The 17,413-nt window shown below is 44.9% G+C and overlaps 1 protein-coding gene across 1 annotated transcript in view; it reads left to right on the plus strand.

The window, feature by feature from the left end:
* The first annotated feature begins 996 nt into the window (after positions 1–996).
* LOC306771630 (serine protease HTRA1B-like) overlaps positions 997–17,413 on the plus strand; it is a 139,115-nt gene continuing 122,698 nt past the window's right edge. The window contains exons 1-4 of the mRNA XM_079260883.1: positions 997–1,536; positions 13,635–13,734; positions 16,558–16,672; positions 17,237–17,326. Of these exons, the coding sequence (XP_079117009.1) occupies positions 1,080–1,536; positions 13,635–13,734; positions 16,558–16,672; positions 17,237–17,326 (762 nt within the window). The 5' untranslated portion in view covers positions 997–1,079. The remainder of the gene's footprint in view (positions 1,537–13,634; positions 13,735–16,557; positions 16,673–17,236; positions 17,327–17,413) is intronic.

The raw sequence follows: 17,413 nt of genomic DNA on the forward strand, positions 1-17,413 counted from the left end.
AAAAAGTGGAGTAAAACTTTAACAATAAGTTGTCACTGCGGCTGCTAGAAATCCCACATAGAAAGCCGTAGCTGCTACTTCACTTTGCTCTTTCAAAAATATTTCTGAGATCCTCAGTGAAAATAAAAGTGCTGCTTAGTAGCCGAGACCATGAGCGTTCGTTCTGCTCGGACCCATGAGGTCTGGGATAACCTGGATTTTCCTGCACCATGTCAACATGCCATTATTTGTTAATAATGAACTTATAAACATTTCAGCTGTTTCTTGGTTTTCACTCTTGTGAAACTCGTGTAATCAGGGATTTTCTCAAAGCTCTTCAACCAAAACCTTTTCTGAATTCGATCTTTTGTTTTATCCCCTTATTTAATGATTCATTAAGATCAGGAGTGTCCAGTTCTGGTCCTCGACGGCCGATATCCTCCAGGTTTTCCACGTTTCCCTACTCCAACGCACCAGACTCAAATGAATCAGTCATTGTGCAGGACCTCATTGGCTGTTGGATCCGATTAATGTGAGTCTGGCGTGATGCACTGCAGGACATCTGCCCTCGGGACCGACTTCGGACACCCCTGATAAACAAATATAAGTCAACATAAACGAATCCAGCTGACTCGGTCTACTTCAGCCGCTGTTGACATCTGGAAGATTCAGGAACAACATTCTTTATGTTTGAACTGAATCATAAAATCTGAGTTCATGTGAAAACTTCTGCAGATGAATGATGTCAACCTGTAAATATTTCATGATCTTTAATAAATCAGTCACTTGATTCTCTCAAATGAAACCTAACCTTTGAAACTCCAAGTTTCTCTTGTACAGATTTCCTGAGCAGGCCTGCAGTTGTTTATCCCACTCCAATCTCCTCCACCTCCACCCTTCCATCATCCCTCCCTCCAGCAGACGTCATGTCGCTCCGCCAATCCCCTCCTGTGTTCATCCTGCAGCTTGTATAAACCGGAGCAGCCCCATCGGGAGAAGTTCTGAGACTACTTCTTGTTGTGTGTCAGCCCTCCGGACCGGAGTCCCTCCTCTCTCAGAATCGGGTCTTCACTGCTCTCCTTGTGTCGGACTGTCCCGTCATGCGTCTCCGGGTTGTCCTGTGCGTAACGGCCCTGCTGGCCTCCTGTACGGTGGCCGAAGCGCGGATCGCCAAGCGCCTCGCCATCGGCTGCCCGGAGAAGTGCGACAAGTCTCAGTGCCCACCGGTCCCCACCGACTGCCTGGCGGGAGACGTGCTGGACGGCTGCAGCTGCTGCGCGGTGTGCGGGTCCGGCGAGGGCGAGCCGTGCGGCGGAACCGGAGAGCAGGAGTGCGCAGAGGGGATGGAGTGCGTGGTGACCGACGGTGTGGATGTTTCCTCCACAGTCAGGCGGAGGGGCAAGGCCGGCGTGTGCGCGTGCACGAGCCCTGAACCAGTGTGTGGCAGCGACGGGGTGTCGTACCGGAACATCTGCGAGCTGAAGCGCGTGAGTGGCCGCGCCATGAAGCTGCAGCAGCCGCCGGTCATCTTCATCCAGAGGGGAGCCTGCGGGAAAGGTGAGAGCCCTGTGCGCGTGCGCGTGGCAGTCAGAAAGCGTTTATCTCAGAAAGATGCAGATAAAAACAAATCAGGGAGGAAAAAGCTGAAGACAGAAGACAGACTTCCAAACCCGCTGAGCTCTGAACTGTGAGCTGTGACTGTTCCACCATGAAGAGAGACACCGGCGTTCTGGCCTGAAATTGTTACGGGATTATATTCTGCAGCAGATTAAAGTAGAACCTCCAGCAGCTTCAAGTAGGACCTCCAGCAGCCTTTAGAAGAACCTCCAGCAGCTTCTAGTAGAACCTCCATCAGCCTTTAGTAGAACCTCCAGCAGCTTCAAGTAGAACCTCCAGCAGCTTCAAGTAGAACCTCCTGTTGTTTCTAGTAGAACCTCCATCAGTTTCAAGTAGAAATTTCAGCAGCTTTCACGTGAACCTCTATCAGCTTTCACTAGAACCTCTATCAGCTTCAAGTAGAACCTCCATCATCCTTTAGTAAAACCTCCAACAGCTTTTAGTAGAACCTCCAGCAGCTTCAAGTAGAACCTCCAGCAGCCTTTAGTAGAAACTCTTATCAGCCTTTTGTAGACCCTCCAGCAGCCTTTAGAAGAACCTCCAGCAGATTTTAGTAGAACCTCCAGCAGCTTCTAGTAGAACATTCAGTAGTTTCTAGTAGAACCTCCATCAGCTTTTAGTTCAACCTTCATCAGCTTCAAGTAGAACCTCCAGTAGTTCCCAGTAGAACCTTCATCAGCTATTAGTAGAACCTCCACCAGCTTCAAGTAAAACCTCCAGTTGTTTCTAGTAGAACCTCCATCAGTTTCAAGTAGAACTTTCAGCAGCTTTCACGAGGACCTCTATCAGCTTTCACTAGAACCTCCATCAGCTTTTAGTAGAACCTCCATCAGCTTCAAGTAAAACCTCCTGTTGTTTCTAGTAGAACCTCCATCAGTTTCAAGTAGAACTTTCAGCAGCTTTCATGAGAACCCCTATCAGCTTTCACTAGAACCTCCATCAGCTTTTAGTAGAACCATTAGCAACTTTAAGTAGAACCTTCAACCGCTTATAGTAAAACCTCAATCAGCTTCAACTAGAACCTCCAGCAGATTTTAGTGGAACTTCCAGCAGCTTTTAGTAGAACCTACAGCAGCTTCAAGTAGAACCTCCATCAGCCTTTAGCAGAACCTCCATCAGCTTTTAGTAGAACCTCCATCAGCTTCAAGTAGAACCTCCATCATCCTTTAGTGGAACCTCCATTAGCTTTTAGTAGAACCTCCAGCAGCTTCAAGTAGAACCTCCAGCAGCCTTTAGTAGAAACTCTATCAGCCTTTTGTAGACCCTCCAGCAGCTTCAAGTGGGACCTCCAGCAGCCTTTAGAAGAACCTCCAGCAACTTCTAGTAGAACCTCCATCAGCCTTTAGTAGAACATCCAGCAGCTTCAAGTAAAACCTCCAGCAGCTTCTAGTAGAACATCCAGTAGTTTTGTAGTAGAACCTCCATCAGCTTTTAGTAGAACCTTCATCAGCTTCAAGTAGAACCTCCTGTTGTTTCTAGTAGAACCTCCATCAGTTTCAAGTAGAACTTTCAGCAGCTTTCACGAGAACCTCTATCAGCTTTCACTAGAACCTCCAGCAGCTTCAAGTAGAACCTCCATCAGCCTTTAGTAAAACCTACAGCAGCTTCAAGTAGAACCTCCAGTAGTTTTTAGTAGAATTTCCATCATCTATTAGTAGAACCTCCACCAGCTTTTAGTAAAACCTCCATCAGCTTCAAGTAAAACCTCCTGTTGTTTCTAGTAGAACCTCCATCAGTTTCAAGTAGAACTTTCAGCAGCTTTCATGAGAACCCCTATCAGCTTTCACTAGAACCTCCATCAGCTTTTAGTAGAACCATTAGCAACTTTAAGTAGAACCTTCCACCGCTTATAGTAAAACCTCAATCAGCTTCAACTAGAACCTCCAGCAGATTTTAGTGGAACTTCCAGCAGCTTTCACTAGAACCTCCATCAGCTTTTAGTAGAACCTCCACCAGCTTCAAGTACAACCTCCATCATCCTTTAGTGGAACCTCCATCAGCTTTTAGTAGAACCTCCAGCAGCTTCAAGTAGAACCTCCAGCAGCCTTTAGAAGAACCTCCATCAGCCTTTAGTAGAACCTCCATCAGCTTTTAGTAGAACCTTCCGCAGCTTTCACTAGAACCTCCATCAGCTTTTAGTAGAACCTCCACCAGCTTCAAGTAGAACCTCCATCATCCTTTAGTGGAACCTCCATCAGCTTTTAGTAGAACCTCCAGCAGCTTCAAGTAGAACCTCCAGCAGCCTTTAGTAGAAACTCTATCAGCCTTTTGTAGACCCTCCAGCAGCCTTTAGAAGAACCTCCATCAGCCTTTAGTAGAACCTCCATCAGTCTTTAGTGGAACCTCCATCAGCTTTTAGTAGAACCTCCATCAGTTTCAAGTAGAACTTTCAGCAGCTTTCACGAGAACCTCTATCAGCTTTCAGTAGAACCTCCAGCAGCTTTTAGTACAACCTCCAGCAGCTTCAAGTATAACCTCCATCAGCCTATAGTAAAACCTACAGCAGCTTCAAGTAGAACCTCCAGTAGTTTTTAGTAGAATTTCCATCATCTATTAGTAGAACCTCCACCAGCTTTTAGTAAAACCTCCATCAGCTTCAAGTAAAACCTCCTGTTGTTTCTAGTAGAACCTCCATCAGTTTCAAGTAGAACTTTCAGCAGCTTTCATGAGAACCCCTATCAGCTTTCACTAGAACCTCCATCAGCTTTTAGTAGAACCATTAGCAACTTTAAGTAGAACCTTCAACAGCTTATAGTAAAACCTCAATCAGCTTCAACTAGAACCTCCAGCAGATTTTAGTGGAACTTCCAGCAGCTTTCACTAGAACCTCCATCAGCTTTTAGTAGAACCTCCACCAGCTTCAAGTAGAACCTCCATCATCCTTTAGTGGAACCTCCATCAGCTTTTAGTAGAACCTCCAGCAGCCTTTAGTAGAAACTCTATCAGCCTTTTGTAGACCCTCCAGCATCCTTTAGAAGAACCTCCATCAGCTTTTAGTAGAACCTTCCGCAGCTTTCACTAGAACCTCCATCAGCTTTTAGTAGAACCTCCATCAGCTTTTAGTAGAACCTCCAGCAGCTTCAAGTAGAACCTCCAGTAGTTTTTAGTAGAATTTCCATCATCTATTAGTAGAACCTCCACCAGCTTTTAGTAAAACCTCCATCAGTTTCAAGTAGGACCTTCATCGGCTTTCACTAGAACCTCCATCAGCTTTTAGTAGAACCTCCATCAGCTTCAAGTGGAACCTCCAGTTGTTTCTAGTAGCACCTCCATCACCTATTAATAGAACCTACAGCAGCTTCAAGTAGAACCTCCAGCAGCTTTTAGTAGAACCTCCATCAGCTTTTAGTATAACCTTCAATAGCTTCAAGTAGAACCATTAGCAACTTTAAGTAGAACCTTCAACAGCTTATGGTAAAACCTTCACCTTCAACTACAACCTGCAGTGACTTTTAGTAGAACCTCCATCAGCTTTTAGTCGAACCTCCATCAGCTTTTAGTAGAACCTACAGCAGCTTCAAGTAGAACCTCCAGTAGTTTTTAGTAGAACCTTCATCAGCTATTAGTAGAACCTCCACCAGCTTTTAGTAAAACCTCCATCAGTTTCAAGTAGAACCTTCATCAGCTTTCACTAGAACCTCCATCAGCTTCAAGTGGAACCTCCAGTTGTTTTAGTAGCACCTCCATCAGCTTGTAGTAGAACCTACAGCAGCTTCAAGTATAACCATTAGCAACTTTAAGTAGAACCTTCAACAGCTTATAGTAAAACCTCCATCAGCTTCAACTAAAACCTCCAGCAGCTTTTAGTAGAACCTCCAGCAGCTTCTAGTAGAACCTCCATCAGCTTTTAGTAGAACCTCCATCAGCTTCAAGTGGAACCTCCAGTTGTTTCTAGTAGCACCTCCATCACCTATTAATAGAACCTACAGCAGCTTCAAGTAGAACCTCCAGCAGCTTTTAGTAGAACCTCCATCAGCCTTTAGTATAACCTTCAATAGCTTCAAGTAGAACCATTAGCAACTTTAAGTAGAACCTTCAACAGCTTATGGTAAAACCTTCACCTTCAACTACAACCTGCAGTGACTTTTAGTAGAACCTCCATCAGCTTTTAGTAGAACCTACAGCAGCTTCAAGTAGAACCTCCAGTAGTTTTTAGTAGAACCTTCATCAGCTATTAGTAGAACCTCCACCAGCTTTTAGTAAAACCTCCATCAGTTTCAAGTAGAACCTTCATCAGCTTTCACTAGAACCTCCATCAGCTTCAAGTGGAACCTCCAGTTGTTTTAGTAGCACCTCCATCAGCTTGTAGTAGAACCTACAGCAGCTTCAAGTATAACCATTAGCAACTTTAAGTAGAACCTTCAACAGCTTATAGTAAAACCTCCATCAGCTTCAACTAAAACCTCCAGCAGCTTTTAGTAGAACCTCCAGCAGCTTCAAGTAGAACCTCCATCAACCTTTAGTAGAACCTACAGCAGCTTCAAGTAGAACCTCCAGTAGTTTTTAGTAGAACTTCCACCAGCTATTAGTACAACCTCCATCAGCTTCAAGTAGAACCTTCAGCAGCTTTCACTAGAACCTCCATCAGCTTGTAGTAGAACCTCCAGTAGTTGCTAGTAGAACCTTCATCAGCTTTTAGTAAAACCTCCAGCAGCTTCAAGTAGAACCTCCAGCAGCTTTTAGTAGAACCTCCATCAGCTTTTAGCAGAACCTTCAACAGCTTCAAGTAGAACCATTAGCAACTTTAAGTAGAATCTTCAACAGCTTATAGTAAATCCTCCATCAGCTTCAACTACAACCTCCATCAGCTTCAACTACAACCTCCAGTAGCTTCTAGTAGAACCTCCAGCAGCTTTTAGTAGAACCTCCATCAACTTCAAGTAGAACCTCCAGCAGCTTTTACTAGAACCTCCATCAGCTTTTAGAAGCACCTCCAACAGTTTCAAGTAGAACCTCCATCAGCTTTCACTAGAACCTCCATCGGCTTTTAGTAGAACCTCCATCAGCTTCAAGTGGAACCTCTAGTTGTTTCTAGTAGCACCTCCATCAGCTTTTAGTAGAACCTACAGCATCTTCAAGTAGAACCTCCAGCAGCTTTTAGTAGAACCTCCAGCAGCTTCAAGTAGAACCTACAGCAGCTTCAAGTAGAACCTCCAGTAGTTTTTAGTAGAACTTCCATCAGCTATTAGTAGAACCTCCATCAGATTCAAGTAGAACCTTCAGCAGCTTTCACTAGAACCTCCATCAGCTTGTAGTAGAACCTCCAGTAGTTGCTAGTAGAACCTTCATCAGCTTTTAGTAAAACCTCCAGCAGCTTTTAGTATAACCTCCATCGGCTTTTAGTAGAACCTCCAATTGCTTCAAGTAGAACCATTAGCAACTTTAAGTAGAATCTTCAACAGCTTATAGAAAAAACCTCCATCAGCTTCAACTAGAACCACCAGTAGCCTCTAGTAGAACCTCCAGCAGCTTCAACTAGAACCTCCATCAGCTTTTAGTAGAACCTCCATTAGCTTCAATTAGAGCCTCCAGCAGCTTCAAGTATAACCTACAGTAGCTTCTTGTAGTATTTCCATCAGCTTTTAGTAGAACCACCATCAGCTTCAAGTAGAACCTGGAGCAGCTTTCACTAGAACCTCCAGCAGCTTCTAGTAGAACTTCCAGTACCTTTTAGTATAACCTCCATCAGCTTCAAGTAGAACCTCCAGTAGTTTCTAGTAGAACCTCCATCAGCTATTAGTAGAACCTCCAGCAGCTTCAAGTAGAACCTTCTGTAACTTCTAGTGGAACCTCCAGCAGCTTTTCGTAGAACCTCCATCAGCTTCAAGTAGAACCCCCAGTAGTTTCTAGTAGAACATCCATCAGCTATTAGTAGAACCCCCAGCAGCTTCAAGTAGAACCTCCAGCAGTTTCTTTTAGAACCTCCATCAGCTATCAGTAGAACCTCCATCAGCTTCAAGTAGAACCTCCAGCAGCTTTCACTTGAACCTCCATCAGCTTTTAGAAGCACCTCCATCAGTTTCAAGTAGAGCCTCCAGTTGTTTCTAGTAGAACATCCATCAGCTTTTAGTATAACCTACAGCAGTTTCAAGTAGACCCTCCCTCAGCTTCAACTAGAACCGTCAGTAGCTTCTAGTAGAACCTCCAGCAGCTTCTAGTAGAACCTCCATGAGCTATTAGTAGAACCTCCAGCAGCTTCTAGTAGAACCTCCATGAGCTATTAGTAGAACCTCCAGCAGCTTCAAGTAGAACCTCCAGTGTTTTCTAGTAGAACCTCCATCAGCTTTTAGTATAACCTCCATCAGCTTCAAGTAGAACCTCCAGCAGCTTTCACTAGAACCTCCATCAACTTTTAGAAGCACCTCCATCAGTTTCAAGTAGAGCCTCCAGTTGTTTCTAGTAGAACCTTCATCAGCTTTTAGTATAACCTACAGCAGCTTCAAGTAGAACCTCCCTCAGCTTCAACTAGAACCTTCAGCAGCTTCTAGTAGAACCTCCATCAGCTTCAAGTAGAACCTCCAGCAGCTTTCACTAGAACCTCCATCAGTTTTCAGTAGAACCTCCATCAGCTTTTAGTAGAACCTTCAGTAGTTTCAAGTAGAACCTCCATCAACTTTTAGTAGAACCTCCAGCAGCTTTAACTAGAACCTCCATCAGCTTTTAGTTGAACCTCCATCAACTTCAAGTAGAACATCCAGTAGTTTCTAGTAGAACCTCAAACAGCTTATAGTAGAACCTCCATGAGCTTCAAGTAGATCCTCCAGTTTTTTCTAGTAGAACCTCCATCAGCTTTTAGTAGAACCTTCAACAGCTTCAAGTAGAACCTCCCTCAGCTTCAACTAGAACCTTCAGCAGCTTCTAGTAGAACCTCCATCAGCTATTAGTAGAACCTCCATCAGCTTCAAGTACAACCTCCAGCAGCTTTCACTAGAACCTCCATCAACTTTCAGTAGAACCTCCATCAGCTTTTAGTAGAACCTTCAGTAGTTTCAAGTAGAACCTCCATCAACTTTTAGTAAACCTCCAGCAGCTTTTAGTTGAACCTCCATCAACTTCAAGTAGAACATCCAGTAGTTTCTAGTAGAACCTTAAACAGCTTATAGTAGATCCTCCAGTTTTTTCTAGTAGAACCTCCATCAGCTTTTAGTAGAACCTTCAACAGCTTCAAGTAGAACCTCCAGCAGCATCTAGTAGAACTTCTAGCAGCCTTTAGTGGAACCTCCAGCAGTTTTCAGTTGAACCTCCAGCACCTGCTAGTAGAAACTCTGGTAGAATTTAGTAGAACCTCCAGAATTCTTTAGTAGAACCTCTAACAGCTTCTAGTAGAACCACCGGCAGTTTTTGTGGAACCTCCAGTAGAACTTTCAGCAGCCTTTGGTAGAACCTCCTTTACTTTTACGTCCTTTAAATTTTATTTTAGCAGGCTTCATAAAGACTAAAAATGTGAAAGTAACGTAAATATATTGTTCACTGTAAATGGTGGTAGATATTTATCTTTATCTTTAAGACCTTATTTGGGAGGTGGGGGTGGGGGGGCGTGTTAGGATTCCTGTTGTTATAGCACAGGGGTGTCCAGAGTCATTCCTCATGGACTGATGACCTGCAGGTTTTTTCTTTCCAACACATCTGGCTCACATTAGTGAGATCCAACAGCCAATGATGTTCTGAACAGTGACTGATTCCTTGAGTCAGGTGTGTTGGAGCAGGCATACATGGGGAAGCAGCACTTCAGGAGTGACTTTGGACCCATCTGCTCTCACAGGTCTGGTCTACTGTCTGGTGGTAGACTGGATCCTGTGTTGGGACCTGTGAGGCTGCTGATACTGGGTCTGCAGTGTGTTTCCAGATCTTTGCTGCTCCTCTTAAGAATCCAAAAATATCTCCTTTCTCTTTCTTCTTCTATCTTCCTCTGAAGAATCAAACTGCTAACAGGACATATTTCTCCACAGTTTTATGCTGGAGCTACCAGTTAGCATCCTGGATCATGTAGCACTAGTTTTGTGCATGTGAAAATCTTGATGAACCCAGACTATGCGCTAAGGCTCAAAAAGAGGAGTTTAAATATCTCGGGGTCTTGTTCACGAGTGAGGGAAGGATGGAGCGTGAGATGGACAGACGGATCGGTGCGGCGTCTGCAGTAATGCGGACTCTGCGCCGGTCTGTCGTGGTGAAGAAGGAGCTGAGCCAGAAGGCGAAGCTCTTGATTTACCAGTCGATCTACATTCCTACCCTCACCTATGGTCATGAGCTGTGGGTCGTGACCGAAAGAACCAGATCTCATATACAGGCGGCTGAAATGAGTTTCCTCCACAGGGTGGCGAGAGGAACCAGTTGAGGTGGCTCGGGCATCTGGTCAGGATGCCTCCTGGACCTCCCTGGTGAGGTGTTCCAGGCACGTCCCTCTGGGAGGAGACCCCGGGGAAGACCCAGGACACGCTGGAGGGATTATATCTCTCAGCTAGCCTGGGAACGCCTCGGGTTCCCCCCGCAGAGTTGGCAAATGTGGCTGGGGAGAGGGAAGTCTGGGCTTCCCTGCTTAGGCTGCTGCCCCCACGACCCGACCCCGGATAAGTGACAGAAGATGGATGGATGGATGGACAGATGGATGGACAGACGGATGGATGGACGGACAGATAGGCGGATGGATGGATGGACAGCAAATGCAGTTCAGTGTCGGAGTTGCGCAGAATGATGTCGTTGCAGCTTTTACCCACTAGGTGGAGCTCTGACTCCACATCTGTCCATATAACCGCGTTGTTAACACATTCATCCACATTCTCTCTCAGCTTTATTTCTTGTATTGACAGATTGTTACGGCTGCCAGCTAATTCACCATGGACTGTGGCTATTGTTTGATCTCCTGAAAGTGTTTGTTTTTCCCAGTCTAGTTCTTTTATTTGCAGTAGTTTATTATTATTGTTGTTGTTTTGGTTTTTACCTTTGAGCTGCAGTTAAACTGATACGTTTTTTTTTTTTTTATGGTCGTTGTAAAGCCCTAATGGCTTGTCTTTCTGTTAATCTGGTTAGTGTGGAGTTAGGATTGGTATAGAGTTGAACAACATTTGTGTGTATTTTTCTCTTTTGACAGTTTTTGGTGCTGCTTCTGTTTATAAATGTCTAGCTGTTGCAGGCCTGGTTTCTGGTTTTCCTTTTACTGGCTGTTTTTGGCATTTTGTTGTTTCAAGCAACATTGTCAACCCCAACTCCTTTATTAACATTTTTATATGTTTTTTCCCTTTTACCGTAGTGAGACCTGTGTGTGTGTGTGTGTGTGGAACAGGATATATTGTTCTGAAAGGTGATCGAGTTTAGCATTGCTACATCATTTGATTTGGAGTGTTTTATTGTTGCACCATCCCTTGCTGTTCTTAATGGCCACCACAAGGGTGATCTTGGGCAGACTTTGGGTAATTTCAATCTGCTGGTCCCAAAACAGGCCAAAGAGCCAGATTAAAGGTAGAGTATGTAAGATTTTCAATATTTTTAAAATAAATTAACTAAAAAAATTAATACAATAATAATTAGATAGTTTTTTTAAACATGTAGGTTCCAGTCTGTCCATATTGATGCGTTATTACATTACAAGTTTAATTAATGACAAAGACCCTTCTTGAATGTTTTCTGACCAGTAAAAAAAACAGTACTTTTTTTCCACCAGTAGGGGGAGTATAAGCCCATTTATTGCAGAGCAGCTCTGAGCTACAGCTCACAAGCGATTCCTGCCCTCATTGGAGCTGGAAAGGAGGAGGGGTGAGGAGTGAGTTTTGCTCATTACTGCCAACCTGTGGTCGTTTGTGGAGGTAGCGGTTTTGTGGTTTTGCTCACGACCTGGTGTTTGCCACCTGGTGGTGGAAAGAATCGCCTTGAAATCTTACATACTCTGCCTTTAAAGCTCTACTGGTGGAGCAGCTGGAAGCTTTTGGGGTGCTGAAGGTACCTGCAGAAACAGCAGCTGTGTGCGTGGGTGCTCTGGTTCAGGGCAACCCAACAAATGGGGAGCAGGAACCCCAGCCTCAGGGGGAGGAGGAACCACTCCCTCAGACTCCCAGCGCAGTTACTGCTGAGGTGGGATCAGGGGTTGGTAAACAGACAGGTGTGCCGGTTACTCTTCCCCGGTATAATCCGCCCCCTTTTCAGACAGCAGCACTGGAGCCTGTGGTGAGGCTCGGTTGAAGGTTCGCCCAACTCCTTTATTACCATTTTAATCTATTTTTTATACCTCATTTCCTAACGTGACAATAAATCTGGCGAGATCCATCTTTCAAGATCTTGCCACAGTTCTTCCTTTTGTCCAGCTCATTCTCCCGAGCCAAGTTGGGTCGTAACACAGATTACAAAGAAAAACATAAATTAAAAACCAGCGAACCAGCCAGAGGGTAGAGGTATTGCAGTCTGTCCATTCATTTCAGTCAATGTCTTTGCCAGAGTCAAAATATGTGCAGTTCATTCAGTACTTGAAGAGTCCTTACTGCTTTTTGGTTTTTCACATTTTGTATTGAATCAATATATAATTTCAATTCTGCAAGAAAAACATTAAAGTAAGGTTTGGAGCCGTTCCGTTTGCATTTGTGAACATGGAATTGTCCAACAACAACAATGTAAAGCATATTTTTTGATAACTCATTCAATGTTACATACAATACAGCATCAAAAACATGTCAAACCTTTAGGCGGCAGTAGTGCTCCTAATCCTGTCCAATCAGAATCACCTTCCATCTCATGACGCCACTTCCACAAAACACCAAACACGCCTCTAACGTGATCTGGTTGGATAGTGGAAATAACCGCCCTTCATCTCGTCCTTCGTCTTCGATCGTCTAAGTCAGTGTTCCTCATCGAATGCGGCTCTCTGACTCTTGCCTTGTGGCTCATGAAGCAGCCTCTGGCTTTCTGAAAATGCATCTAAACAAGTCATGATGATCCTCAACGCTGCAGTTCTCTCCACTAACAAGAGCTGCAGGCTGCTTGCAGAAACTCTGCTGTCCTAACGGCCCTAACTGACCCTGTCAGGGTTGCCAGTTCTGGCTGATTTCAGCTGCAGCGAACTCCACCACAGAGCCGCTCCGTCGGTAGCTCCGTATATATGATGAAAAAGAAACGCCCACATTCTGGAGGCATTGTTTTATTTTCACCAGATACTGTTGCATAAGGATGCCGTTACTCCGTGTAACATTTAGGATAAATATTCCTTGCTGAAAAGCTGAATGTTACTGATGTGTTACTCACACATCTTCACTTTGGTCTGAGGTTTTTAAAGAATCATTTTTGATGACATGGTATTGTGTTTTCAAGTGGATGACAGGCCAAATCGGAGAAAAATGCCTTGGCTTTGTGAGAGACCCTGCTACGTGTGGACAAGGCCCTAATTAGCAGACTGGTGCAAAGCATCGAACTGCTAGATAACCATTCATGTCTATCAGATGTGTTGCAGCAGGGAAACTCCTAACACTCCTGCTGTAGACTTCTCTTTCAGACCCTGAACGTCTCAGGCAAAAACAAAAGATGCACTCAAGCTTTTTATTTTTTTATTTTTCATAATGCTGTGTAGTGTTGATCTAATCTAACCATTTAATAACTGGTCCCAGCAAATACAACAGATCAGACAGATGCTGCAACCCCTCCGGAGTCCAGCCAGAAGAGGGTTACGCGAGGTGAACATGCCCGTCTCCCGGACATCTCTGTGTTTGAGGGTCTGAGTCATTTCCTGTGTTTTAAAAGCATCAACAGAGAGGCTACAGCTGCTTTCATGCCTACACTTTGTATACCCAACCCCACATCTGGATCTCCTTAATCCAGCAGCTGCAATTCAGGCCCCATTTACACCAGTTGTCAAATCCATGCTGATTTTCTTACAAGTTCGAGCCAGTTGTGTTTTTAAGTCCAACCTGGGAACACCAGCCTGCTTTTCCTTCCCTCCGTCACCTTGGTCTGGCAACATATCCATGTCTGGATATGTGACTCCAGCAGTCAGAACTTTCAGCTTCAGCTGATCTCCGTGTGTCATATGATGGACTGACCTCATGTTTTCCTTTCTTCAGGTCAGCAGAACCCCGACAGTCTTCGCTACAAGTACAACTTTATTGCCGATGTGGTGGAGAAAATTGCACCTGCTGTCGTTCACATCGAACTCTTCCGCAAGTAAGAAAAACTCTTCAAGACAGAAAAATGAGAGATATGTAGGAACGTGTGGATGGGGTGGGGTGGTGTGTGGTCAGTTATAACCAAGCGGCAACCTTCAGCAGTTGAAGTGAAGCCTATGTGGAGGTGCCAAACATTGCAGTTCTCCTGTCATTCACTAGGGGCTCCAACAGGGAGACCTTTGTGACAAATTTTTAAATATACCGTTTAGATGTTCATCTCGAAATTCGTCATAATTATGGAGATATCTTTTTGATTGACAAGTATCTGATATCTGGTAGCAAAAAGGCAGAAGGTAGCACAAGCTCCATCTTAGCTTCAGTCTGTCTACTTTCATTACATGCTCACTACTCATGATACACCATACACCTCCTCACTCGGTGCAGTTAGAAGCTCTCATGGCTTCTCCTACCACTGCTATGCAGATGACACTCAGCTTTTCCTCTCCTTCCCACCAGATGACACAATGTTTCTCTGAGAATATCAGCTTGCCTTGCTGATATCTCTGCATGGATGAAGGATCGCCACCTTCAGCTCCATCTGTCCAAGACAGAGCTCATTGTCTGTCCAGCCGATCCTTCCTTACCTCTGCAGATACGTGTGAAGCTCCACTCTATCACACTTGTTCCTACGTCTGTTGCCTGGAATCTGGGTGTCATGGTGGATGACCAGCTGACCTTTAAGGTCCATGTTGCCTCGGTTGCCCGTACCTGCTGATTTGCTCTCTACAACATCAAGAGAATCAGACGTACCTGACAGAACACGATTCAGCTTCTGGTTCAGGTTCTGGTCATCTCACACATGGATTACTGCAGTTCCCTACTGACAGGTCTGCCTGCATGCTGGTTAAACCTCTGCAGATGATCCAGAACCAGCAGCACGTCTGGTTTTCAACCAACCCAAACTGGTTCATGTCACTCCGCTGCTAATCGCTCTTCACTGGCTTCCGGTCGCAGCACGCATCACATTTAAAGCTCTGCTTCTGGTTTACAAAACAATAACTGAAACGTCTCCCGTCTACCTTCACTCCTTCATCCAGACCTACACTCCCTCTCCACAGCTACGTTCCACCAGTGGAAGACGCCTAGCGTTACCATGACTACGTGGGACTAAACCACCAGCAGACTCTTTTCCTCTGTTGTTCCACGTTGGTGGAACGACCTGCTGAACTCCGTCCGCTCTGCAGAGTCCTGATCCGCTTTAAGCTGCAGACTCTGCTGTTCAGTTCTGCTCTTAGTTTAACTTTATTTATCAGAGGAGTTGGAGAACTTAGCCCAGTTCTTTGCAACAAATATTGTGGTATTCATTCTTTGTATTTTAACAAGGAATATGGTGGGAAGGGGACAAAGCCTGTAGCTCTACATGTCAACACCTGGTCCAACTGGACTCCAGCAGTGCACCAGCACCTTCCTGTGATGTCTTCTACTGTTTGATTTCGTACTTGTGTTTTTTCCCTCTCTTGTGTGAGTCACTTTGGATAAAAGCATCTGCTAAATGTCTATAGAATAGAATAGAATTAGCTGCTTAGCTCCTGTTAGCTCTTAGCTACTAGCAGATGGAAGATTGATGGGTATCAATCATCCACCTCTTTGCCCATTTTTGCATATTTCCAAAGTCACAACATGCGTAATGGTGCGGTGACGGAAGGTACCAAGCTTTACTCTCTAACAAGTAACTTCACAGAGGCTCCGCCCATCTTCTTATTGGCAGCCTCTGTTTTCTTCCAGTAAAATGAATCATCAACCCTGCAGCGTTTTCATGTTTCACATTCAGATACAAACCGTGAACGATTCCTGTGTGGTTGGATCGGTGTCTCAGTCCGGTACGACTGCAGTCTCTGTATGGTACTGGTGTCTTGGTTGCACCAGTCCTCCTACACACAGACAAAGTTTTCATGACAATATGATCTGCGGTAAATAATTCTGCATCTGTGCAGCAGAGTTTTATGAGTGAAACTTTCTCGGCTCTCCTTTCGGACATCTGCTGGACTTGAGAACTCCAGTAGCACAGTTTTACTTCCCACCACACTGTAGAAACTCTTTCTGGTGTCTTTCAGCCTAAAGACTGGACATAAAATAAAAAAGTTAAGCTTTGCACAAGTTTGAGAGTGTTTCTTTACTCACCCAAAAATGAACCAGATCAGTTTTTTGTATTCCAGTCTGGATTACCAGTTTTTAAAATCAGTTTCTGACCAAAGAAGCAGAGTTACATTGACGCTCTGATGTACGACTGCTATGAGAAACAGATTATCAGTGTCTAATGTCATCAGTCAAGTCTGCTGGTAAACACAAACATGTAACTTTCTGAGGTTAAAACTCAGCGTTCCAGACTCAATAGTGAAGTCTGTTTTGTGCATTTCTGGAGGCGTCGCTGTCCAGGAGCGTCCCAAGGCTGAGAAACCACTTCAGTACTTCTCCTTCTGGGACGGCGCGGAACGTTGCAGCCGAGTTTGGCTTCAGCAGTAAGCATGGCGTCACATGCTCGCTGACAGATATGAAGACATCTGCTGTTGTCAACAGGAACCATTCGCTGATTCAGCACACAAGAAGACATGATCAGAGTAAGAGAGGAAAGAGTTTTACCAGCTGGAGAGAGCTCAGAGAGCAGGTTGGATGAAGTTAGTCTTTCAGGTTTTGCTTCGGCTTCCAGCTTCTTTGGGTGGTCCATGTTGTGAAGTAAAACCATTTATCTGCACCAGAAGTAGAACTGGCTGCTGCACCGCATCTCCAGCTGTTTATGTCTCATTCAGAGCCACGGAGTCACTTCAGTTGTCTCTCAGAGTTGCTGCTTTCTCTTGTTACGTTTCTTCCTCTCTCTGCCCAGGATGACATTTTCTCAACGGGAGGTGGCCGTGGCCAGTGGCTCCGGATTCGTTGTGTCTGAGGATGGGCTTATCGTCACGAACGCCCATGTGGTGGCCAACAAGCAGAGAGTGAAGGTAAACCGTGGACTTCTTCATCTTGTTCAGGTTCACATGAAGCTTCTCCACCAGGTTTCAGTGATGCTGCACTGAGAGCTGCTTGTATGTGCAGCTCAGTTTTAAATGGTTGAAACTGCAGGGATTACCAGCTGAAATATGATCAGGTTTATGGTTTGCATGTGCACAGCGTCTCCTGGAGGAGGCGGTGGATGCATGTCTTCACCGGGGAGGGAAATTATAGACCAACAAATTAACACAAAGGAAAATGTGATGAGTCTGGACATTGGTGTTCAACTTTAGGATGTTTTTGCTAGAAAACAGGAAGCATAGTGTTGCCGTGGAAACTAAAGCTGCAACATAAATTCCATTTAAATCAATATGTTCTCAGATTAAAAGAAATTAAAAAAGAAACGTTTGATTGTAATCATCAGTTTGTTCTTTTTGGAACATGAGGCGTGTGTGTGTGCGCGCGTGCGCGTGTGCGTGCGCGTGCGTGCGTGCGTGTGTGTGTGTGTGTGTGTGTGTGTGTGTGTGAGACACTGTCCTCGGGTTCTGATCAGACCGTTTCACCGTCTCCTGCAGGTGGAGCTGAAGAGCGGCGCCACGTTTGACGCTAACATCAAAGACATTGACGAGAAGGCGGACATCGCTCTGATCCAGATCGATCCGCCGGTGAGACGCTGGGTTTTATCCCGTCTACTCCAAGTCGTCTTACCGTCTGCAACCCTGGCGTTCAGGGAGGGGCTGGGACCAGTGTCC

Source organism: Telmatherina bonti, assembly GCF_933228915.1.
Source record: "Telmatherina bonti genome assembly, chromosome: 21".
Taxonomy (NCBI): Eukaryota; Metazoa; Chordata; class Actinopteri; order Atheriniformes; family Telmatherinidae; genus Telmatherina; species Telmatherina bonti.